At 35.8% G+C, this 22,721-nt stretch overlaps 1 protein-coding gene across 5 annotated transcripts in view; it reads left to right on the top strand.

Moving 5' to 3' along the window:
• Positions 1-22,721, top strand: part of SNX29 (sorting nexin 29) — a 103,271-nt gene that overhangs the window by 32,474 nt on the left and 48,076 nt on the right. For all 5 annotated transcript variants that reach the window (XM_064389973.1, XM_064389975.1, XM_064389974.1 and 2 more), the window contains exons 14-18: positions 1,427-1,509; positions 4,439-4,545; positions 9,463-9,579; positions 10,392-10,447; positions 11,373-11,454. In XM_064389973.1, the coding sequence (XP_064246043.1) occupies positions 1,427-1,509; positions 4,439-4,545; positions 9,463-9,579; positions 10,392-10,447; positions 11,373-11,454 (445 nt within the window). The remainder of the gene's footprint in view (positions 1-1,426; positions 1,510-4,438; positions 4,546-9,462; positions 9,580-10,391; positions 10,448-11,372; positions 11,455-22,721) is intronic.

Raw genomic sequence — 22,721 nt, 5'->3', positions numbered from 1 at the left:
CTCTGATGGAAAAACTGATTTGTTCTTTGTAGTCTCAGAAATGAAAAATATCATCAAATGCATAAAATCATCAAGGACTCTTAAAATTCGATTGCCAAGCAATCAATAGCTTTTCAATTATTTAGCAACCTCCTACTAAAATGCTGAATAAAATTGAGGTTACAAAGTTCAGCAAGCTGACTTGAAATCCATAGGAATGGGAATATTGTGCCAGTCAAGGCTCCTTATAGGAGCAGTGTAGCATTGCTCACAGCAGCAGTTTGTGTGTGTATATATATACACATATAAAATATGTGTATTTTATGTGTGTGTGTATATCTTGTATGGTAAGGACCATCAAACATACTTGCATTTTTTGAAATTTTTCTAATTCTTAAATTTCCATGAATAAAATGCCTTTTTTTTGTTGTATCATCTATTTGCAGCTTTCTGTGCTGTGTTCCATGTTCAGGTTCCATCGTGCCTGGAGCACGGCCTTGCCAGCCCAAATTCCCTCCTCTCTCTAACACTTGTGGGGTTCTCGTGTGTTGTGCTGCATTTGTGGCACCTACATACTTCTGCCTCGATATTTCATTAAAGAAAAATAAAAATTGTTTGAATTCAGTCTGGCAACACATTTTAGTTAAGCTTCTTTGGTATAAACTTTTCTATTGTACTCGCTTAACTGAATGGGCTTAGACAGATAATTGAATTTTCAGACATGTGATTTGTCAGCTTTGTTTAAAATCAATCAGTTGGAGCCCTTTTTATTTCTCCCCAAATATCAACTAAGGTGCTTAATGTTGTTAAGTGGAGCCATGGTAGTACCTGGTTTGAATGCTTGTACACTCCAAGGAGAAATGAGACAGGCACAGGCACTGAAGTGTGACAGCTGAAGGGATTACCTAAATTTCTTGTCTTATGGTTTTCATTTAGGAATGGTTTGTGGAAACTTTTGCCTTGAATATTGTTGCTGAAGTGCTGCCATTTTCTTACAATGATAAAGCCTGTTTCTAAAGTTGAATTATTATCTGCTTGCAATTAGATGCAAATTAGTAAAATAATGATCTTATTTTATATTGGCCATTCTGAATTTCCTTGTGTAGCATCCCATCTTTGTGTTTTAGTTGATTGTTGATTTAGATAGACTGTATAGTTTGTTTGCCATCATTATAGCATAGTACAGAAAATCTAAATTAAACAATTAATGGAAAAGTTTTGATTATGAGATAATCTGGTTCACTGATGTGTTTATGTGGTCCTGGAAAACTAATTTTCCTGCTACTCTGCTGTTGATGTATTATTTAATTTTTTCCTTGCATCATGGTGACACAACTTAGGTAAAGCTCATTGTAACAGAGAGTCTGTTTGCTTCCATTGAAAAGGACTTTTCATCTATTTTGGGAAAACAATATTATTTATTGTTTTTTTTTTTTTTAATCAACAGAGAAAATGAGGTGCTAAAAGTGCAGCTTAAGAAGTATGTAGGAGCTGTCCAGATGCTCAGAAGAGAAGGTCAAACAGTGGAAGGTAAGGATAAAATGAAGGTGGGAAAAGAATCCATGCACAGGGTTTGTTTTTCTGTCTGCTGCCATTCAGGGAGTAATACCTTCCAATAGTGAAAATAACATATTTGATGTATTTTCCTTTTGTGAAAAATACAGATGTAGATTTTTGCACTCATTTTTACAGAGCATTTTTCTGGTAGATGAGGTGGTGTTACTTTTTTCAATAAGAAATTTTCCAGAAAAGCTGTCTGATGAAAAATTAGCTTAAATAAAAATCTGTGAATTAGTGTGATATTGGAATATAAAAATAAATGCAGTATCTCTAGATTATACAGTTGTTTTGGAAATCAGTATTTGCAGACTATTTGAAATAGACTCTGTACTGAGTAGTAATGAGCAGATTTTATATCTGAAAGAAAATGAGTGAAGTTATCTGCAGTTTTACCTGTTTGTCTTCTGTGGTCTGTGATGGAAGCATCCATGAGGGGCTGAATTGATGTCTTGGTTCTGAATTTTCTGGTGGGACCTGGATTTCCCCTGGCTACAGAAGCTGTTCAGACAGCTGAGAGGGGTTTTCAGCAATTGGCACCATCTAATTTTTTAAAATTGTGAATATTTTGGTCATATAAGTGGCTGTATGAATGAATACTACTGTTCTTGAAGGTTAGCCACTGTACTTATCTGCAGTTTCAAAGCTTCATTCATCCCTAAAAGGATATTTGTTAGTGAGAACACATGTTTTTACTTCCGACTTTGCTGGAGTGTAGTGATTCATATTAAGAATTATTCACGAAAACCATGGCTTAGGCTTCCTATAATAGCAGAAATTATCCTCCATTAGGTAGTGACAGTTTCCATGATGAGTATAATTATAGGAAAAGGAAAAAAAAATATTCCTAGGCTAGCTATATTCCACCATGTTAAAATTATGCAGATTAGTGAGTGATAAGAATAGAAACTGAGTAGGATGGTCAGATTTTATAGATGAAAAAGGGGGATGGAACAGTACCAACATTTCTAAAAATGAACACACGTGTGCTTTATGCTGGAAAGACACTTAATCAATCCACAGTAATTTTCTATAATATTTATCACTAGTGACCAGAATACATTTCAGCTACATACAATATTTGTAATAATTTTTTCTTGTATTGTAATGTCACATGTTGAATTTTTATAAAACTAAATTATTTTTCCTTAGCTGCCATTGAAAATTTAGGTGAAATTTTAGTTGTACTGTGGTCTCTGACTCAAAGTACATAAGCATGTAAATAATCCCTGAGAACTAGCTGCAGAAAAAAAGTGAAACAAAAGGAGTTTTTTCTTTTACCAGATTTATAGAAACTATTGGACCTGTGGTTTGTATATGTAATGAGTAATTTTAATTGCAATTTGTCTTCTGAATGGTTTGAAAACAAAATTTTTAAATGTGTTGTTGATTTTAGAATATAGATTTTCTGTGACTCAGTTTTGAGAGTCAGAATAAACTGGGCTTCTGCTGTTATTTTTATCACTATAAATAATGAAGACTCTACATGTTTGCTACAATAATCAGATCAAATGCTATTGAGTATGGCTTTTAAATAGTTTCCTAAAATAATAAATGAAACTCAGCTTGATACTTTGCCTTGTGGAGACTTAAAAAGGCCAAAAACCCCACTCAGCAAATGTGATTATAAATAAATTACCCAAAAGTCAGAACTATCAACTTTCAAAATGAGTGATCACTGCTGTAGCCTGAGCAGTTGGATATTGGTATTTAAATATTTAATAAATGAGCATCTTGATTTCTCAGTCATCAGCAGGAGTTGGCTCTGTACCATTTTTTAAACCTGCTTAGACAGAATATTTGTATAAAAATGCTGATCACGGAAGTCTGGCTTAAGAACTTGAAGCAACATTTACAAGAAAAAGATCTTAAAATAGCTTTCAAATTCCCTTAAATAATAAATTTCTAAATTCTTCCTGAAAGCAAAAATCAGTTGCCAGGATCAAAAATATTTAACGAGATAAATTACGGTGTCTTCTATCTACATGATAGTGGTTATATATATATATATATATATATATATATATATATATTTCAGATTTTGAAGAATGGTGAAAGCATTTGTTCAACTCCTCTTCTATAAGGGCTTTGCTTTTCTGTGTTAACTTGTTTTCTTAGAAATTCATGAACTATGATGAAAAGTGGATTTTGTGTAACTTGGAGGAGATTTACTTGGAATAGGCCTTAAAGTGATCTTCAAATACTTAAATGATAGCTGGGAACAGGAATAGAATAATTGTAATTTTCATTCATTACAGATAAAAGAAGCAGCAATGGGCTGACATGGCAGGTGAAGAAAGTTTGATTAGTTATCAGGAAAACCTTTGTGAGAAGAACACTTAAATTTAAGTAGGTTATGCAGGGAAGCATGATATCTCCCTTCTTGGAAGGTTTTAGGAAGAAATTAGACAATTAACTGTCAGGAATGGAATAACTTCAGCTGATTCTGCTTGATGAAAATAATGAAATACTGGGTGAAGTATGGAATGTTCATTCTCAGCTCTGTTTTCTGTAATTTCTCTGATATGTAAGCAGTCTGTACAAGTATTATGAAATGATGTTTTGGAAGCCCAGTTAAAAAAAGGCTTAAAAGAGAACGTAAGGTTAGTTTTAGAAGACTTGGGGCAGGAACTGCAGGTACTACATATATTAGACAGCTGTAGTCACAGTAGAGCCAAGTGCTTTTGGTTTACATTTTTGCTGTTAAGATTCCAGTCTAAATATTTCTTACCAAACAAGGTCCCTGCAGAATCTGTATTTTAGTACTTGTAATAGTGTTTAATATTATGGTCTATTCCAATGTTTTTACTAACTGTTTCTTATAGAGCTATTATTTCTAAACAGGATGTTCTGGATGTTTATGGAATTTTACTTTTTAATTTGAGTTATCTCTTTGTTCTAGTTCCGCCAAACATTTGGAGCACTGATGGTGAACTTACAATTCCAGAGCAAAAGCAAGTAGAAAACAATGAGGAACTGGCCAGCTCTTACGAAAGGAAATTGATTGAGGTAAAGTTTGTACTGCACAGATTTTATGGAGTCATAATTGTAAAACAAGATTTAGAGCTTAAATAGGTTTTTTGCTTAGTTGATATCTTTTTTTTCCTCAGGAATGTAAAAGATAAATCTGATTTTTTTCTTCAAAAATAAAAAACCTCAGATAATTAAAAGTACTTTTCCTAACAGGGACACACTTTTATACACTGATATTAAAATGAAGGTTTTAATATATAAGCAAGTTTGTTCTGGTTTTAACTGCTGGTGGTGAACTTGAAATCATCACAGACAATAGATTTGCGGTTTTGTGTAAGTTACAGTACATAATTACAGGCATGGCTATGTTGGCAGTTGAGCTTTGTTTAAGATCATAGTGAAATCTGTAGCTTTTTCTGTGCTTTCATGCTGGTTTCTGATTGCAAACTGTGTTTCCTTTTTGTATTGCTTATTGAATACTGCAGTAAGGAAATGGCTGATAGAAACTACTACTTCTGTTGATATGACCATGTTGGAAAAAGTTCCTAAGGCAAGATTTACTTTAAAGATTAATGTAAAATTCATTAAAGAAAAAAAAAAAGGATAGATTAGAGTTTCATCCTAAATTTGAATACAAATTATTTTTAAGAAAAAAGTAATGAAATTTAGTATCTAATACCCATATCTGCTATTAAATATTAAAAGAACATTTTTATAAGAAGTAAAATAATTCTCAATGTCTTTCTCTTTCACAAAATACCCTGAAATTAGATACCCACATTAACTGATTAACATGAAGATGACTGAAAATGCAGGTCATGGATCAAAGAGCTTCATGCAGTTCTTCTAAAACATGCATACTTGGTTATGCTTTTCTCATAGGGCCATGTGAAACTAATTCTCTACTCTTGGTTGAGTTCTTCAGACTCCTTTCCTCTGTTCTGTACCTATCAAGAGAATATCTTAACTAAGAACAGAGGTAAAACCTCCCTGTGCTATGGAAGCCTCCTGAGCTGTACCACGTCTGTTCTGTGTGCTCAGGGGTTTGCTGCTGACACTTCTGAGTTTGTGGCAGTGTCAGTGGTGACACAGCTCTGGATGTAAGCACAGGAAAAGCTTTTTTGCCAGTGATACTGGGAAGAGGGGGGCTGCATCTTTTTCACTTATTAGTGTCTAACAATATCCTCACATACTTCAAACAGGACTTAACCCTTGTGACAACCCTTCTCTAAGGCTCTGAGCATGGCAAGCAGTGTCAGTCTCAGTAAACACTGGTAGGACAAAGACTGGGAATTATTGCAAACATGAATAAGAATTTCATTAAATGTGCACTGTTCCCAGTTTATTTTGAGATGAAAGCTTCAGCTTATTTTCTACTTGTTGGTTTTAAGGAAACCCAACTTGTGCTTACCTTGTATAGTGAGTGAAAAACCAACCAAGCAAAAATCCACACAACAAAACCAAACCAAGCTGTCCTGGTTTAGGGCAAATTTTTGGAGGGAACTTCTGAAGTGGTCTTTTCTGAAAGCAAATTCAAGCAGCCCCTTCTCCAACCAGTTTGTGAGGTAAATCTCCTTTGAGAAAAGTGGAAAAAAAAATGTTTGTTTAACAAGCAAACTGTTCACAAGCATTAAAAAAGGAATAATATTAAACAATGGAACCTCTTCTTCTCCCTCCTTTGCTCTCAGAACCAGTCCTAAAGGTGCAGAACTCAATATCCAGCATAAACAGAATGGACAGTTGGGGATACAAGCATCATAAAGTCACCCTAGGACACAAGCCCAAACCAAAGCAGCTCAATGCCACCTCTATTCCTAAGGCTTTCAGTCTGTCTTGGACAAAATAACTTGTTTGCAGAAGGAAATACTGACAAGAGAAGATGGAAGTTTTGAAGCAGAAAGCAAAGTCTGAACATTTTATGACTGTATCAGTAGATTTTTTGGAACCATCTTTGCCATTTTGAGTTTTACTGTTTTTCACTTGTAGAAAAATTGAGTTGTTAATAGGATGCCTGCTCTGTTTTGCAGCCCTTTGGCCTTGTTTCTTTTGAGAAAAAGATGTATAACAACATTGATTTTTGGAAAGGAAATTTAATGGGAAAAATACACCCATTCTTCCATTAAGAGCAAAAAGAAGCAACTTCCAGTTCTGTCTAGAGTTTTTTGGGAAACACTTTGTTTTGCATTTTGTGACTATTGAGGAACAAATGCTGATGCCTGACAAAAATTAATTCAGATGTGGCTTGTGCAAAAACTTCTATGAAATCTTTGCTACAAACAGTATTTAAAAAAATCTCGGGTTCCACTAAAACCCTCTGTAAGAAAATTAGTAATTTTTTATTGTTGCAAGTTTTGATTTTATTTTTGTTGTTGCACTGTTGTGAAATGTCTTCTTCTCTATCTAGAAGTGTATTCTTCCAAGAGAGATTGTGTTGTTAGATGCTTAGTGAAACACTCCTAGCCTGGTTTTGGTTAACTGCTTGGTCCTTTGCTGTGAAACATGAAGTGATGCTTTCTTTGTGCTTTCTCTGGAGACTGCTCTCAGCTGTGGCCATGCTGGGCAGTGGAACTGCAGTGCTCTCAGGCTCTTAGGTTTTCTTTTGACAACTCAAAAGAGTTCTCTTAGTGTGGAGCCTCAAGTGTTTACTTTAGCCTCACTCACCTTCATGAGCAGGGTTTGGGTTTTTTAAACTGTTTTCTCATGTAGGAAGGAGCAAATCTAAATGATCCTCTGTCCAAGGGAAACTTGGCTTATTTATACTTTATTTTTTTGCTTCAAGCATATTGTTATGAAGAAAAACAACTGTGAAGATGATTGAAGTCCCAGCAGGGAAATTTATTGCTTAAGCTTTAATGTGGATTGAGTAAAGGAAGATATGACTCTATGAAAATGGAACTGAAAGGATGTAATTATAAGGAGACCTCTTTATTATTTTATCAGACTTTGATGCAGGAAAAATTAAAGGGGCTTAAATTAATATTGTTATTCATTGCTCCTTTTGATTTTCTGTGATGGAAATGCTTTTTTCTTTGACAAGGAAAAGTATTGAAGTCAGTTAATTGCTAATAAGTGATACCTGCCAGTTGTCCTTTTGATAATATAGAACAAGTGATTTGGTGTTTTATTTGCTGTTAAGTTTCCTTTTTATTATTTAACTTTGCTGGGGATACTTACAAATTTTTGCATTTTTGTAGTGTTTTGAGAGAGTTGTTGCATTTACATATTAATTGAGTCTGCAAGTAGAAAGTTATTTCAAGGACATTCAGAGAGAGACAAAATAGTCACATATCAGTCTGGATTTTGTTGTTCTGATAGGCAGGCCCTGAAGAACCAAACATGTTTTCAAATACGCAAACTACTGAGATCCACTTGTAAATTTTTATATTGCTTTTGATAGCCAGCAGTATTGCAGCTTTTCTCTGTGAATTTGCAGCTAGTTGTGTGCTGTATCTCTATACTTGAAATGCAAGGAAGTTCTGCCTTACAGCCCTGTGGAATTAACAGTGACCTGTTAATATTAACCTGGTATTCTTAAATGTTACACCACCAACATTAAATTGGAATTAGTGGTTAAGCTAGTATGGAAAATTACTTATCTAGAATTAATAGTATTATATTATTGTTTTCTCTAGTATATTGTTGGTGTAGTTTAGATCTTCTTTGCAAATATATTTCAATGATGAATTTCTGGGTTTGAAGGACTCCCTCTAATATAAAAAGAAATTGGAAAAGAATGCTTGAAGTTCACCTCATCAAAATTATTTTTACTTTTTATAATCAATGATGTGAGATTCTGGCTTGTCAAATTGAGGCTTTTTTTGTTTTCTTTGATTCTGTGAAGGATGCAGGTTTGTGTGGAACAAAGTACAAAATTAAAAGCAGGCACTAAATTAAACTGCTTTATTTTGGGGAACTTCTCTCTAAATTAAACTGCTTTATTCTGGGGAACTTCCCTGGGGAAGAGGCAGAAGGCAAAGTAATTCAAGAAAAGGAAATAGTGAAATTCACAGATAGTAATGAACTGCTTCCAGAAGGCAAACTATGAACTCTTAAGAGATTTGGCAGTAGTTCAAGTCTGTGTGCTGTTGTTGAGGTGTCTGGATTGAAATTCATGTTGTTCAGCTGTGCTCTCATGCTGTTCCCTGCTGCCTCTGCTGTTCTCTAGCTCTGGATGGGGATGAGGATGAGGAGGAGGCATTCCAAGAGGTGCTGTAACAGGAGCAGGTTTAGCCATGCTGCTGGGGCAGCCCATGAGGAGGGGCCCAGCAGTGCCCACTGTGCTCATCTGACTGCTGGAACTTTCCATCCCCTCACTCCCCCAGCACTTTCACACCATCCTGCACCACTTGCTGCTCTCTTGATTTAAAATGCAGAGCACAACCACAGCCACACTCAGTGTCCAAAGAGGCCACTCTGTTTACTTGTGAGAACAACCTGTGCCCCAGCCTGACTCTGGTATTTAGACTCCTCTGACCTCTCACAGATTTGCCTGGAGTGATTGACTTCTAGGTCCATTCCTATTAAAACTTCAACTGAGGGTGAAGAATAAATCACTTATGAATTATTGACAAAGTTTAATGCAGTTTGTGCATTTTGCAGTACTCCCTGTTCAAAATATTGTGATTATTTGGTACCTGTTGAGTGCTGCATTCATCAAAGAATTAAACTGAGAACAGAAGTCAATGGGAATTTTATTAGAATCAGTTGTCATATGATTTTTAGTGATAAGAATAAAATTTGGCATGAAGTTGTATTTTGTCCTATTCAATATCAAAACTACATTTCAAAGCATGAGTCAAAATTACAGCAATGTCTGTTCTTAATGATCAGTTCAAACTACTGCATTAGCAGTACTTGGAGAGTAAAAAGAAATTGATATACATGTAAGAAATTATGTAGTAGGATTTTTTTTCCCAATTCAGATCACAATTATCCACTGGCTTTGCTTTTCAGGTGGCTGAAATGCATGGGGAGCTGATTGAATTCAACGAGAGGCTGCACCGTGCTCTGATGGCCAAGGAAGCTCTGGTGTTCCAGATGAGACAAGAACTCATTGATCTGAGAGGGCCGGTGAGTGTTTGTTTGTTGCACTGCAGAATGTCCCTCTGCAATAGGCTCAAACATGCTACTCATGATGAAATATCCATTAGCTTGTAAGAAATAACAGATCTGTAAAGAATTGGCTTTGAACAATTCCTTTCCTCTTAACTATTCCAGATTATGCTTCACATTTTACAATTTCCTTTTAAAGGAAAGAAGATACCCTTTTATATTTATTCTAGCTGTAAAGTAAGGTAAAAAGCTATTTCTGTTTTGTTCTAAATGCTCTTGCAATCTAGTTTTCTAACAACTGCTACTTCCTTTGATTCTACAGGTATTAGTCCATCATTGCATCATTATGAACTTTTGTACTTATCTAATGTTTTGTAAGAGCACAGCTGAAACAAAATGCTCTCGTGTCCTTCCCTTAATGGAATATTGCTTGTAAAAGAAAATGATCAGTAGGTTTTATGTGCTTCATCTTTTCCCATAAGTTGCCTATACACACAAAGTACCTTGTTTCAGCATCCTTTGCTCATAAAGCCCTAATAATGATGCTCTTCCCTGCATTTTCTGTATCTTTCAAAATTACATGCTTTTACAAACCCCAATTTGTTTCTTTACAGAACTGTGGCAAATTCTAACATAAAGGACTCACAAGGGTGATATGTTCACAATCTTCTTTCAGGATCTTGTTTTTCTTTTATTGCTTGTCAATAAAGAGTTTTTATTGGCATTTATAAAATTGAATGTTGAATTGTAATTTCCTTATAATATTATGCTTTCTTAATTGAAAACATAATAGCCACTGTGTGGAAATTATTTCTGTTTTGTAAATAAAGGTCCCTGGAGATTTAAGTCAAACATCTGAAGATCAGAGTTTATCAGATTTTGAAATGTAAGTTTCCTAATTCACAAATTTTTCTCTTTATACCATCTCTGGGAGAGGAGAATAAGCAGAGAGATGCAATAATTTGCTTTTCCTCTATTATTACCAGTAACTGCATTCTTAGCTGTGGTGTTCCATTGTTAAAAAGCATGGAGGGCTGCACAGTCCACAGTGTAGTTAATAATGCTGAACTCAAGGAGTTTAGATTTAGGAAGAGTCCCTTGGAGTGCTTTTTAAGTCCCCTAGATCTTGGTATTCTGCCAAAGCACCAAGAAGTTACTGGTTTTAGTGCTTTGGGTTTGATGGGTGCTGGTTGTTATTCATCCTGGGATGGACTTCCTCATTTTACAGAATAACTCCTAATCGATGCTTGAAAAAAACCCCAACCCCCACTAGAGACCCACCCCAGATCATTCTGGATGTTGTGATTTGGAATTTTGACTTTAGTAGTCAAACTAATGAATCTTGCTTTTGTGGATGAGGGGTTGAAAATGTAGCAGGTGTGTTTGAATAACAGAAATTTAGAGATGGATGACAAAGAGGGGATGGAAATGGCTTCTGCATAATTGTGCACTGCTCTTCTGTAATTTAATGAACTTCACCTGAGGTTTATGGCTAAAAATGTTGAATTTGTTGAAGTGAATAATTTTTGCTTATGTGTATAATCAAATGCATGCTGTGAAAAAAAAACCTCAAACCCCAGAAAACCTGCAGAAGGAACTGTTTCAGTTGGGTTAATTTTAGGGAGCATTTTTAGATCCAGAACATATAAAAAGTTCAGGCAGAACTACAATTCTTCTGTTACTTCATTTGAAATTTTAAGTTGCTTTATTGATCACTTTGATCATTATCTAAATCACTGCATTGTAGTTGCTTTGCAATTCTTATACATAAATCTGATTCCCTATTTGAAGTTTTTCTCTCTCCTCCTCAGATCAAATCGTGCTCTTATTAATGTTTGGATTCCCTCAGTCTTCCTGCGTGGAAAAGCTGCCAATGCATTCCATGTTTACCAGGTAAGTGAGCCAGCTGAACAGGGATTTTGTGTAGAAGTTTCTGACTGAAGTAGCACATTTTAATAATTTAAAGCTCCATGTATAATTTCATTAGAGAACAGCTAATGAGCAGCAGCAGTAACTTCATATATATTCATCCATAGGATTGTGTTGATTATTCAAATAGTATATTTTGGGGGTTGACTTGTAGTAGTTTAATACTTTAAAAGCATGCTAATAAGATGACTCCATTGGTCAGGGAGTGTAACAATTCAATATTAATCAGTAAAGGCTTCTTCACTATGCACATACATGTTTTACTTCAGTTTTGGGGATAACAATGACCAGAAATGTTGCTTGACAGACAGACAGATGTGGTTTACTGCAGTAGCTCACTTGAAAACATCTTGAATAATGAAACAATTCTTCACTGTGTGTTATTGAACATGTTCACATTGTGTTCTGCCTCAGGCAGGTCTGAATTTAGGGGTTTGTGCTCCAGCCTGACTTGTAGCTGAAGCATTGAAATTTTATACTGTTCCTTGATTCCTGGATTCTTGGTTTCAGAGCAGTGACCCCTCTGTGGATAGAATGGCAGGGTGAACTTCAAACACTCTCTCATGTGCTGTCCTAGGCTATTTGCATTTATTTGTGCATTGTTAGCAGCTGCAAAATTTCTCCACTTTTGTTTCAGCCACATGTACTTAGTTCTGAACAAGATTGCTGAAGCTTGTTAACATTCCTCTCACTCTGAATGATGTTTTTTTTGTAGAATTTTGAATAATTTATGAAGTGTTGGCAGGTAGTTATAAAATACAGGAAAACACCCACCTTTTGGCCAGTAAAAGACAATGAAAAATAAGACTTGAGGTAATGGAAAGAAAAGCCACCAGGATGGGAACAGTTAGTAATTTGTTCAAAGGCACTGAATAATCAATCAAATTGAGATGCACAGGTGTGTGAAAACCTAGCTTGTTGACAAGTGTAATATTTTTGTTTTTCACATATTTCTCCACTCTGCTGTCACTGGCTGCAGATTCTCAAACCCAGACACAAGTCTGCCAACACAGAAATTCTTAAAAGCATTGAGATCTCACCCCACCTGTTACTTTAATGATGTTGCAGCTCCACGTCCACCAGAAGAGCTCTGGTTTCTGCTGCTTCTTTCCTATGTTGCTCTGTGTTGTTTTTCATCCTGCTTGAGCAGGGGAGGGTGGACCAGATGGTCCACTGTGGTCCCTTCCAACCTTACCCATTCTGTGAATTCTGTGAAGAATTTAATGATTTTTAAATTTTCTAACTTGGTATCAAATTAGGCTGCTAAAGAGTTCAGTATTTGTCATGCAGTTTGATTGGACATCACTGTACAAGTGGGATTGTGAAAGCCTGCAAAGCATGCAGAATTCACATCTGCTGTAGGTGTTCTGCACATTCAGAAGGGAAATGTTGAGATAAATCATGCTTTCCAATTTGAAGGAGGTTCAAAACTTTACCCAAAAATCTTCTGAAGTGAGTAGAGAGTTAGATGTTGCTTGTCTTTAATGGGAAACAAAGAACTTGTAATTGAGGGCTAAGCCTCTTGAGAACAGGAAAAAAGGAAGGAAAATATAGAAATATTGAAAAGATGGAAAAGTCTGAATCTACAAAAAGGCAATTTTGAGAATTTTATTAGGTTTATATGTCTACAGTATGAACTTGTAGTGTTGGGCATTCATAATATGCAAAATTATGTTTATTGGTATATTTGAAAAATGTACAAGTTCTTCTGAATATATTCCATTCATTATCTTGTCACACTATCAGTTGACAGATTTTTTTTTTTTTTTTTGAGGCAGAAAGTTAAATACTGCGGTCTGGAACATAGAATGTAGTCAGACTAGTTTGTCTTCAGTTACAGAACAGCACAGGATACGACAGAATCTTTCCAGTAAACAGTTGTACTTTGTTTTTTAATAGTTAGGAGAATTAGCGAGCAGGAATTACCTGTAGAAATGACTTAAAACTTCTATAACTCTTGTTAAACTTTGATCATGGCACCTGTTGAGCTCTTTTCTTGTGTAAGAATACATGAATATAATTTCTGCCAGTTTTTGGTCTCAGTAACAGGAGTGTCACTGCCCCTGGTGCATGTGAAAAAGAAGTATTTTCCCAAATAGACTTCTACAACTCTGATGAAACATTTGAAGTGAGTGCCACCTCTCTGATCAATTATATAGTTGTGTGCTTGCTGAATATATATTTTACATTATATAGTGACCAGCAAAGCATTAATTAAGAAAACTTCAGGGTAGCTTCAATAGCAGCATTGTGCATTTATCTTCTTAAATCTCTGCTAAAATATGTGCTCCTGCTTACAGAGACTTTGATTCAGTGTTGAAATTGTTGAAAAAGATCTTTACCAGTCTGTCCTAAACAGACCCAGATTGGGAGTCCAATTAGGATAAATGACTGAGCTCATTTCTGAGAGTCCCTTTTTTTATAATAAACATTATTTTTACTGCCTTATAATTTATTTCTTCAGTGGCAAAAAATTAAAATGCATGTATAACTCTTTGTATCAGCCACATGAGAAAGGACTCAATAGAAAGGAAAGTAGCAATATTGCAGGATGTTGGTGTGAGTGAGATGATTACTAATCCCTTTTGGACTTTACATTCCTCTGGGAGAACTTGAGTGAACAGATGTAAAAAATGACTCTTGGTTGTGCTTGTAATGCTGAGGAAAAGACATCAAATGAACTCTGGAGAAAGCTAAAGTGTGCCAGCTGGAACAGGCAAAGTTTGAAAATTTGATTCGGTTGAGCATGATTTTTAGATTTGCTGAATACTTATGATTGTACTTAAAGCTAATTAGGAATTAGCCCTCAGGTGCTTACCCCAACTGAAAATCAGATCATACATGTGACACTATCAAGGTAAGGTGTTGCTACTAAATGAGGGTGCTGCAAAAGGGCATGAGCCCTGGCCATTGCTTTTCCAAAGGGACTGGGGGTGTATTTCTGAGCTAGCTTGATCTCTTCTGCATTTGCTATGATTAGAAAGCTGAAGAGATTGTCCCTCTCTCTGATGAGCCACCTTGTTAGCCTTTGCTGATTTGCAGTTGTGTGTCTCTGGAGCACTTCACTTGGTGGAGAGAGCAGGACTCTGCCAAAGGGGAGACTTGCTCTATTGCACTTACTCTTGATGCACTTTAGAATTGTTGTGCCTCTTCTGTCCATTTTGCTTATAAATAGGTATTTTGTAGCAGAAAATACACTGCTATGTACATACCACTTGCCTTGGAAATGACCAGAAGAGGGTGGAAACAATTGCAGATCATCTCAAGTAGTTTGGAAAATTATGAATATATCAGCTCCACAGTGTCTGTTATCTGTGTTCATGGACTTCAAAATGCTTCTGAAGAATATAAGAATTAGAGAAATACATGTGGTTTGCTGTGCCTCTTCAAAATCAATGCCAATTTTGCACTTGGGCTTCTTAAACCAGGAAAATTAATGACATGTTTATTTGCATATCAAGAGGGCCTGACCTGGACAGGATAAGAATAGATTGCTGCAGGAGTTTTCTTACTGTGCTTACTTTTTAAAGTTTAATTTTATGTTTTTAAATTTAATGTGGATTTGTAATGCTGTTTTGAAGGGCATTTCAAAGCATTTCTTTTCGTGTCATGTTAACACCTGTTTCAGATGTTTGAAATCAGTGCATTTTTCATCCTTAAAAAATCCCAGATGTTGCTCTTCAGTAAATATAGCAGGAAAAGTTTCCAGTTTCCAACATAGTTTCAACCATCAAATAGTTTCTTTAATTTCTGTTAAGGATTAAGGATTCTGGACAAGTTCAGAAATAAGACTGTGGACTCTGAAAGCAAGCAGCATTTTATAATTAATCCTATTAGATGTGGAAATTTCAATCAGACCTCTGTATTTGTAGACTTACACTGCACTCTTGCAGTAATGTTTAACTGGCAGAATTAACTGGTTATGAACCTTAAGGATTTCAAAACAAGCTCTGGAAATGTAGCCAAATTTTATGCTCAATTTGAATGGCTGAGTTCAAGGGGACAGTTGTGAGCAGCAGATAATTCAGTGCCCCAGTTTAGCACTATCTGTTACTGTCTTAAAAATTAACAGAGCTGGGGATCTGTATCATTCAACTGTGGGTGTTACAGCAATTAGAGGGTGTATAAATTTTAGGGGAAAAGCTATTTAGAATTGGATGTGCGCTTCAGTGCAGTTATTGAGTTCAATTAAAAATATTTTTTTCACATGTTTTCTCAGAACGTAAAATAGTAACAGAAAAATGCATATTTTATAATCTCTGCTCACCATGGACTTGTTATGGGTTATTCTCATTCTGGATTGTTCCTTGTGGAAAATAGCAGATTGTCTGTTTTAAATGAAATGCCAGTAGCAGATCTTATTGAATAAATAAAGCATAAATCTCCACATGCAGTGCACCAGGAATTCAAAGGTGAAATAGCTGAAAATTGACTGATAAATAGCTTCTGGCATACCACAGATTTTAAAGTAGCTAATCTGACATAATTTTAAAAAGGTTTTAAGGAGGTCTAAAAACCAAGTTGTTACAAATGATTAGGAAAGGGATAGACAAATAGAAAACACTATTATGCTGTGTATAATCTGTGGTTTATCTGTGTGCAGTTCTACTCATCTCCAAAGAAATATATCAACTCCAAATAATATGGGTGGAAGAAAAAGGTTTTTCACTGGAGGAGCATATTAGAAATTCTCAGCCTGCATGAAAGGCAACTGAGAGGGGAATACAATAGGAATCTTTCAAATGATGAAGGAAATGGAGACATTTTTAACTGTTTCAAAATGCAAATTGGAGCATGCATTGGAACTATTGCCTTGCAATTTCCAAACAAGTGCATGACAGTGGTCTTCTCCACAATGTATAATGTGGGGTAATACTGGAAGTTTTTGTGGGTCTAGAAAATAATTGAGCTAATTAAATTGAAGAAAAATCAATTCAAACACGAAGATGTGACTTCTTTCTAAGGAAATCCCTAGGTAGTGATATTTTGGAATAATAAATACCACTATACCTTGTGTTTATATTTAAAGTGTTCTGAATAAAATACATTTCATAATTCTCCAAGGAATTTTCTGAACGTTTGAGATCACTGTGCCTTGCTGTAAGAGCAGGGTGCAAGAAACTTGGATGTAATTTTAATTAAACATGACTTGCCTTTGTTATGCTAATAATAACTAATTTAGTCCTAAAATGGAAATTTTAGGTATGATGACAAAACATCTTTCCTTCCAACTAATGCTTATCTTCTGTGCATGGCAAGCTCATTCTAAATGTTTTCAGAGCACATCCTCTCTGTTTGTACTTGCTCAAGTTTGTTTTGCTTCAAGTTTAGTTCTTGACTCCTGCCTTGCCATTCATTAGCACTGACAGATTACTAGTACAATTAATTTTGCATCTGAGTAGAAAAAATAATTAGATGACCAATTGATGTCTTTATTACCAATCAACAAATCATAAGGGTTGTTTGGACTTCAGTGGATGAAATTATCCAGGCTGTGACAGGAGCTCAGACTAGATGCTCATAACCATGTCCTCAGCAGGAACATTAGGCCGTTATCCCAAAGAAGGTTCAGAGGTTTATTCTCTTACAAAGTTTCTGATGGCTATTACTGAGTGGCAGACTGATTAGTTATAAATTAGTTATATTACAGGACACAGACACAAATGGAGAAATTAATTTGTTTTGTACAAACTCACGCTTATGGAAGCCTAGTCTGTTGAACAGACAATTTAAATATTAGGCGACTTTTTAAAGGCAGAGTCATGGTGGCAAAAGTCTTCTCTTCCAAACAACCTGTTTTCTCTAGTTAGAGAGAAACAACCTAGTTTCTCTAGGTTGCTTTCTGATGACTGCTATATGTGAACTCTGCAGTTTGATGCCCATCTCTTTTGTGTGGCAGACATTGCTCACCATTAGAAAATAATTCATGGGCATACAGACAGAATCCAGATCAGAATTTAAAAAAAAAAAAACAAAAACATTTTCATTTTACCTCTAGATGGTGATAGTTAGATGCAGTTTCTTTAGTGTGTAAAACAAGTTGATTATTACAGTAATATTATTTTGTCATATTTCTCAACTGTAGAGTATCTTGTTTTCTGTATACATGTGGATTCCACTTTCCTGTGAAGTGTACAGCAAATGCCATTAGTCATGCCTTTTGTTGCTATAATTATCCATGCCTGACACTTAAGATAATGAAACTGAGATTTTATGACTTCTAAAGTGATATCAATATTTAAATGGCTTCTTGCAAATCTGCCTTGTTTGCAGAGCAGTGAACACTTTACATTATAAACCAAATAAGTTTAAAGATTAATATGCTAATCAGACAAGACTGTTACTATTTGCATATGAATAGGACACCCTAAGACTGTCATCAATAAACATTTCTTACAATTTTTTTATTCCTTTGACTATCTTCAGTCTTGCTGTTTAGTATTGGCTGACATATTTGCTTGTAATATTTCTTTTTATTTTACTTTAAATAATGTTTTAAAACCTGGTGTTTTCCTCTGCACTTCCTCTCTGAAGGAAGAGCAGTATACTTTCCTATGAAAGGGCTTTTATCACAGGATTATTTAGCTTGGAAAACACCTCTAAGATCTTGAGTCCAGCTGTTCCCCAGCACTGCAAAGGCCAGCACTAATCCACGTCCCCAGAAGCCACATCCTCATGGCTTTTAAATTGCTGCAGATGTGGTGACTGCACTCCTGGTGTGGCTGCCTGTGCTGGACAGCCCTTTCCATGAAGTTTTCCCTATGGAAACCTCCCCTGGCACAGCCTGAGGCTGGTTCCCCCTGTGCTGTCCCTGTTCCTTGGGGCAGAGCCTGACCCTGCCTGGCTCCAGGCTCCTGTCAGGGAGTTGTGCAGAGTGAGGAGGTCCCTCCTGAGCCTCCTTTTCTCCAGCTGAGCCCCCCCAGCTGCTCCCCACTGGAGTTGTGCTCCAGCCCCTTCCCCAGCTCCGTTCCCTGCTCCGGACACGCTCCAGCCTCTCAGTGCCCTGGCAGTGGAGAGGGAAGGATTTTCACAGAAACACAACATAAAAGAGATGGAGGAGAACACTATCTGATACCCAGAAGTGTTTGAGGAGCACAGTACCCAGAAAGTACTTTGAGTGAGATGAAACAGGGACAGCACAGTCCAGGATGTGCCAGCTGGGCCTGTTGACCTTGAATTTAATCACAAGGCAGCATGGCCTGGGTATTTCCCCAAAGGTTGAAAATGGAAGGCAGCGGACTGGCAATTAAGAGTTGAAAGGTAAGCAACAAACTAAACCCAAAAAATTAAACCCAAAGTTGCATTTTATATTCCTGGTATTTGATGAATTGGATTACTTCAGCAGCTGCAGTGCTAAGCAGGCAAAAAGAAGAAATAAATAGTCTTCTAATCATATTCCATTTCAGTGCAGCTCAGGGCAAGTAGAGAAGAAAATGAACTGGAATGATTGGGAGAATTTGAAAGAAAGATGTGGCTCATGGCATCTCAGAGTGATTTGAGAGTGCATGAACCAAGAAGGTTGAATATCCTACTTTTTCTGCAGTGGGACCCAAGGATGCATCAAAGAAGCATAAAAGGAAGCATAAAGCAGAAAAAAATTTAACTGGGATGGAGGGGGTATAGAAAGATGAGATCAGTCCTTGGAGACTTCTGTAATTATTTCTTTTTCTAAAGGAAACAGAATTACAGCTTACTGCATTGATTTGTTTATTGAAGTGCTGGATGCAAAAAATCCTAGGAAAGTAAAAGCAGAATTTCTATTTTCAGATGATTTTGTAACTACTTCAGAAAGAAGCAAATAATTTATATTCAATACATATCTAAAATAAATGCTAGTTATGTTATGTATTTTAGAAACTGATGAGATAGCCTCCTTTCCCTTGCCTGAGCACTCACAATATTCTACTTGGAGAAAAAGGCAGCACTATTGTCATTTCACCTGTTTTCTCTTCTGCAGAAACTTCTTTCCCTGCAGTGGTTGTCATGCATTGCAATGACTGTGTGGTTCAAAGTGCATGTTTGTGAAATGACGTTAATTACCTTGGGTAATTATAAGTCATATTTCACTGTGAAAAGGAGCCTATTATCTATTGAGTGATTTTTTTTTTTTTTTGGTGCTGATTTGATTTTTATATAAAAAGACAAAAAATACTGATTCCATGTAGCAAAAGTGAAGGTAGTGCTGCTTTTGTTCTCTAGTGGCCAGTCACTTTAGTGCTGTTGTGGTGAACAGAAGCAGGACTGTGACTGCAGAGGCAGTGATCATTACTCTGCATGTCTCTAATTGAGTCTAAAATGTGTGACACTTTGCTCTTTTGTGAAGCAGTATTGGCTGTTTTTAAGGTTCATACTTTGATATGTGTTGTGTCATATATTTGACACTGTATTGTTCATTTTTATGAACTGAATAACAGAAACTTGAAGATTTAACATAAATTACATTGAAGTATTTGTAGTCTTTGTACAAGTGGATAAAATGGTCATACTGAAATAAAAGCTTTTTCACTCTAATTCCTGTTATGTCTTTATGGCACACAAAAAGCTGCTCCTATCACAGCTGAAAAGTTTCATTGTTCCATTTGTTTTTTATTATGCAGAAAATTCTTAAATTGGATCACTTTCAAAGGGGGAACTTAACCATAAATGCAGGCCTGCAGCTGTCTCAGAATATAACTTGCATTTGTATTCATTTCTCACACTTCAGAGGTAACTTTGGAGAATTGAGCTTGAATTTGTATTCTTAACAGAATCCCATTGTCCTGAAGTGAAGTAAAATGAAACTGGTTCTTACTTTTTTTATGATTACTTTTTACTTCTTTTTACTTCTTCTATATGCTTTGAGTGCAGAAATACATAATTTTGATAAAATCTTAGTAGATTGAAATACATTACTCCCATTTCATAGTGTGCTTTTCTAACAGGAAAAAAAATTCAATCCCTCGAGAACAATTATTTATTAAATGCTAAACTTAGATCAAAATCTTTCTTCATGCTCCTGAATAATTGAGATGTGCATTAAAGTTGAACCAGATTTTTAAGAATGAAAAAAAAACCCCTTTATTATCCAAAGTGTAAAACTGTGGACTAATGGCACTCCAAGATTTGTAGTGTTATTTAAAAGCAAGTGTAAGGGAAACATTCACCAGTCAAGCTTAGCTGAGTTAGCATAAAAAATAATGGTGCCAGTTAGTCTGTTCTGGTTTTGTGTTCATGCTGATTGGCTTGTCCCTACCAAACCAGTTGCTAATTTTCCTTTTTATTATCACATGCTTGCACATTGATTTGAAAGTATATAACAAACAAGAGGACCTTGTGAGGGAAGGGAAGTCAGAAATACATTAATACAGTAGAATTAGAGTAATACAGAAGTAATAGTTTTTCTATCACCCTTTTTTCCACTCTCCCCTTGTAATGCTTAGTTAGCTGATAAATGTCACAGGAGCTTCCTTAGTGTAGATCGGTCTCTTTTGCGTTCCTTCTGCTCTCCATCTTTTTTTTCCATGCTCAAAACTATGACCTTGTCCAGCCTAGGACTGATTCTTTACACACATTCTCAGTATTCTCTCTGTCCTTTGAAGTGTTCTGCTGCTGAAATGTCCTGAGTTCTCTTGTATCTTGTGCCGTTTTTATATGTGGTTTAGTAGAGTTTTCACTGCTCACCTTCCCTTAACATTATTCCCTTCTCTCTGAAATGGGACAAGGACTCGCAAGGACTTTGACTTCAGCACTTTTGTATTTGTGGAGCTCCCATCAATAGAGTTCTCTGTCTTAGAATTCATTTTTCATTAGGTATTCAGTCTATCCTTCCAGGAAATGGGAGCCACATTTGCAGGCAAGATTCAGGAGTAACTGTGTGTAGGGAATATCCTTCTGATGTTTCATCTGGAATTCTACAGCGTGGATTTCATTGCAGCAGGAGAAGGTTCTCTAATATCTCAGTTGGTATCTCTTGCTGCCAGCTGTACTGGAGAGAGACACAAAAGTGAATCCTCAATGTACCAAACTATATTTTGCATCAGAAAAGAGAAGCACCCACACGGGACTTCTGCAGATCAGAAGGATGAGTGTTGATTCAGGGATTTGGTCTTTGTATGCTGGAGCAAGTTAGAATTTTGGCTTTTGTCCTTCATTTTCCTCAGGCTTTTATATGTAAGAGCTGATGAACTGTGCCAGTTGGTACCAGTCTGTTACCAGGACTTGCTAACAGCATTTTTGACTCAGAACTGCTTAAAGATTCTTAACCTGTTAAGAAACTTCTGGCTCAAACCCCAGTACTATGGCAGCAGGATTTTTCATTTCAGTGTGCAATCATTAAACTCGTGCTTTCACATTGATTCTCTGAAGATTTTTGGCATTTCAGTAATATTATGTGAGCAGGTAGTAGACTGATAAACATGATTAAATTCTTACTGTTATTGCTGTTGCTCTCCAAATCTGACTTCAGACATGTTTGTGATGAGAAAATAACAGACTAATTCATTAAACACACTTATTAACTGAAATTTTTCTTAGAGCTGCTGTAGCTCATAGCTACAGAAAGGTTACCAATCAATCTTTACACAGGAGATCCAAGTGGAAAGGACTCTTAAGTTATAAACAGAATTGATTTCATTTTTTTATGTTCAGGACAATATTAAAGTGAAATCTTTTATCTACAAGTAAATACTCTAGCAGTGATTTTGATTTAGTCTACACATTTTCATTACCCTGAAAATTATTTAAGTAGGCTAGGAATTGGATGATATCAGGAAAACAGGGGAATCAGAAAGGAAATGAAATTATTTAGAATTAAACTTTTAAATTGATCTGAGAATAAACCCGAGAGTAGTCATTTCAACATTCTATAATGTGGCCCTAAGATAACTACATGCCTTCAGTCACTAGACTAGGAGAAGTTTATCCAAATACTTTTATATTTAGTATTTACTTAGTTTGATTTCCCAGCTGAATTTGCATTAAGTGTGTAGCAATCCCTTGGTTTGGGAATAGTATTGCCCTCTGAGATTATAAAAGTTTAAATGTGTGCTGCATCATGAGCTTTAATATACTTTTCACAGTCTGTTAGTTGATTGTCAATAAATTCAATATGGCACAGGGCTCCAACTGTTGCATTTTCATTTCTTGCTGTCTAAATGAAATCAATATCTATGTACATAGAAGAACAGTAAGACATTTTCCAATAGTTTTATCTAAGAAATCAATCTATATTTTTGCAGTCCTGAAAAATTTCA

The sequence above is a fragment of the Passer domesticus genome, chromosome 15, assembly GCF_036417665.1.
Source record: "Passer domesticus isolate bPasDom1 chromosome 15, bPasDom1.hap1, whole genome shotgun sequence".
Lineage (NCBI taxonomy): Eukaryota > Metazoa > Chordata > Aves > Passeriformes > Passeridae > Passer > Passer domesticus.
Note: the sequence above shows the minus strand (reverse complement) of the source record. Positions and strands in the feature narration are given on the sequence as shown.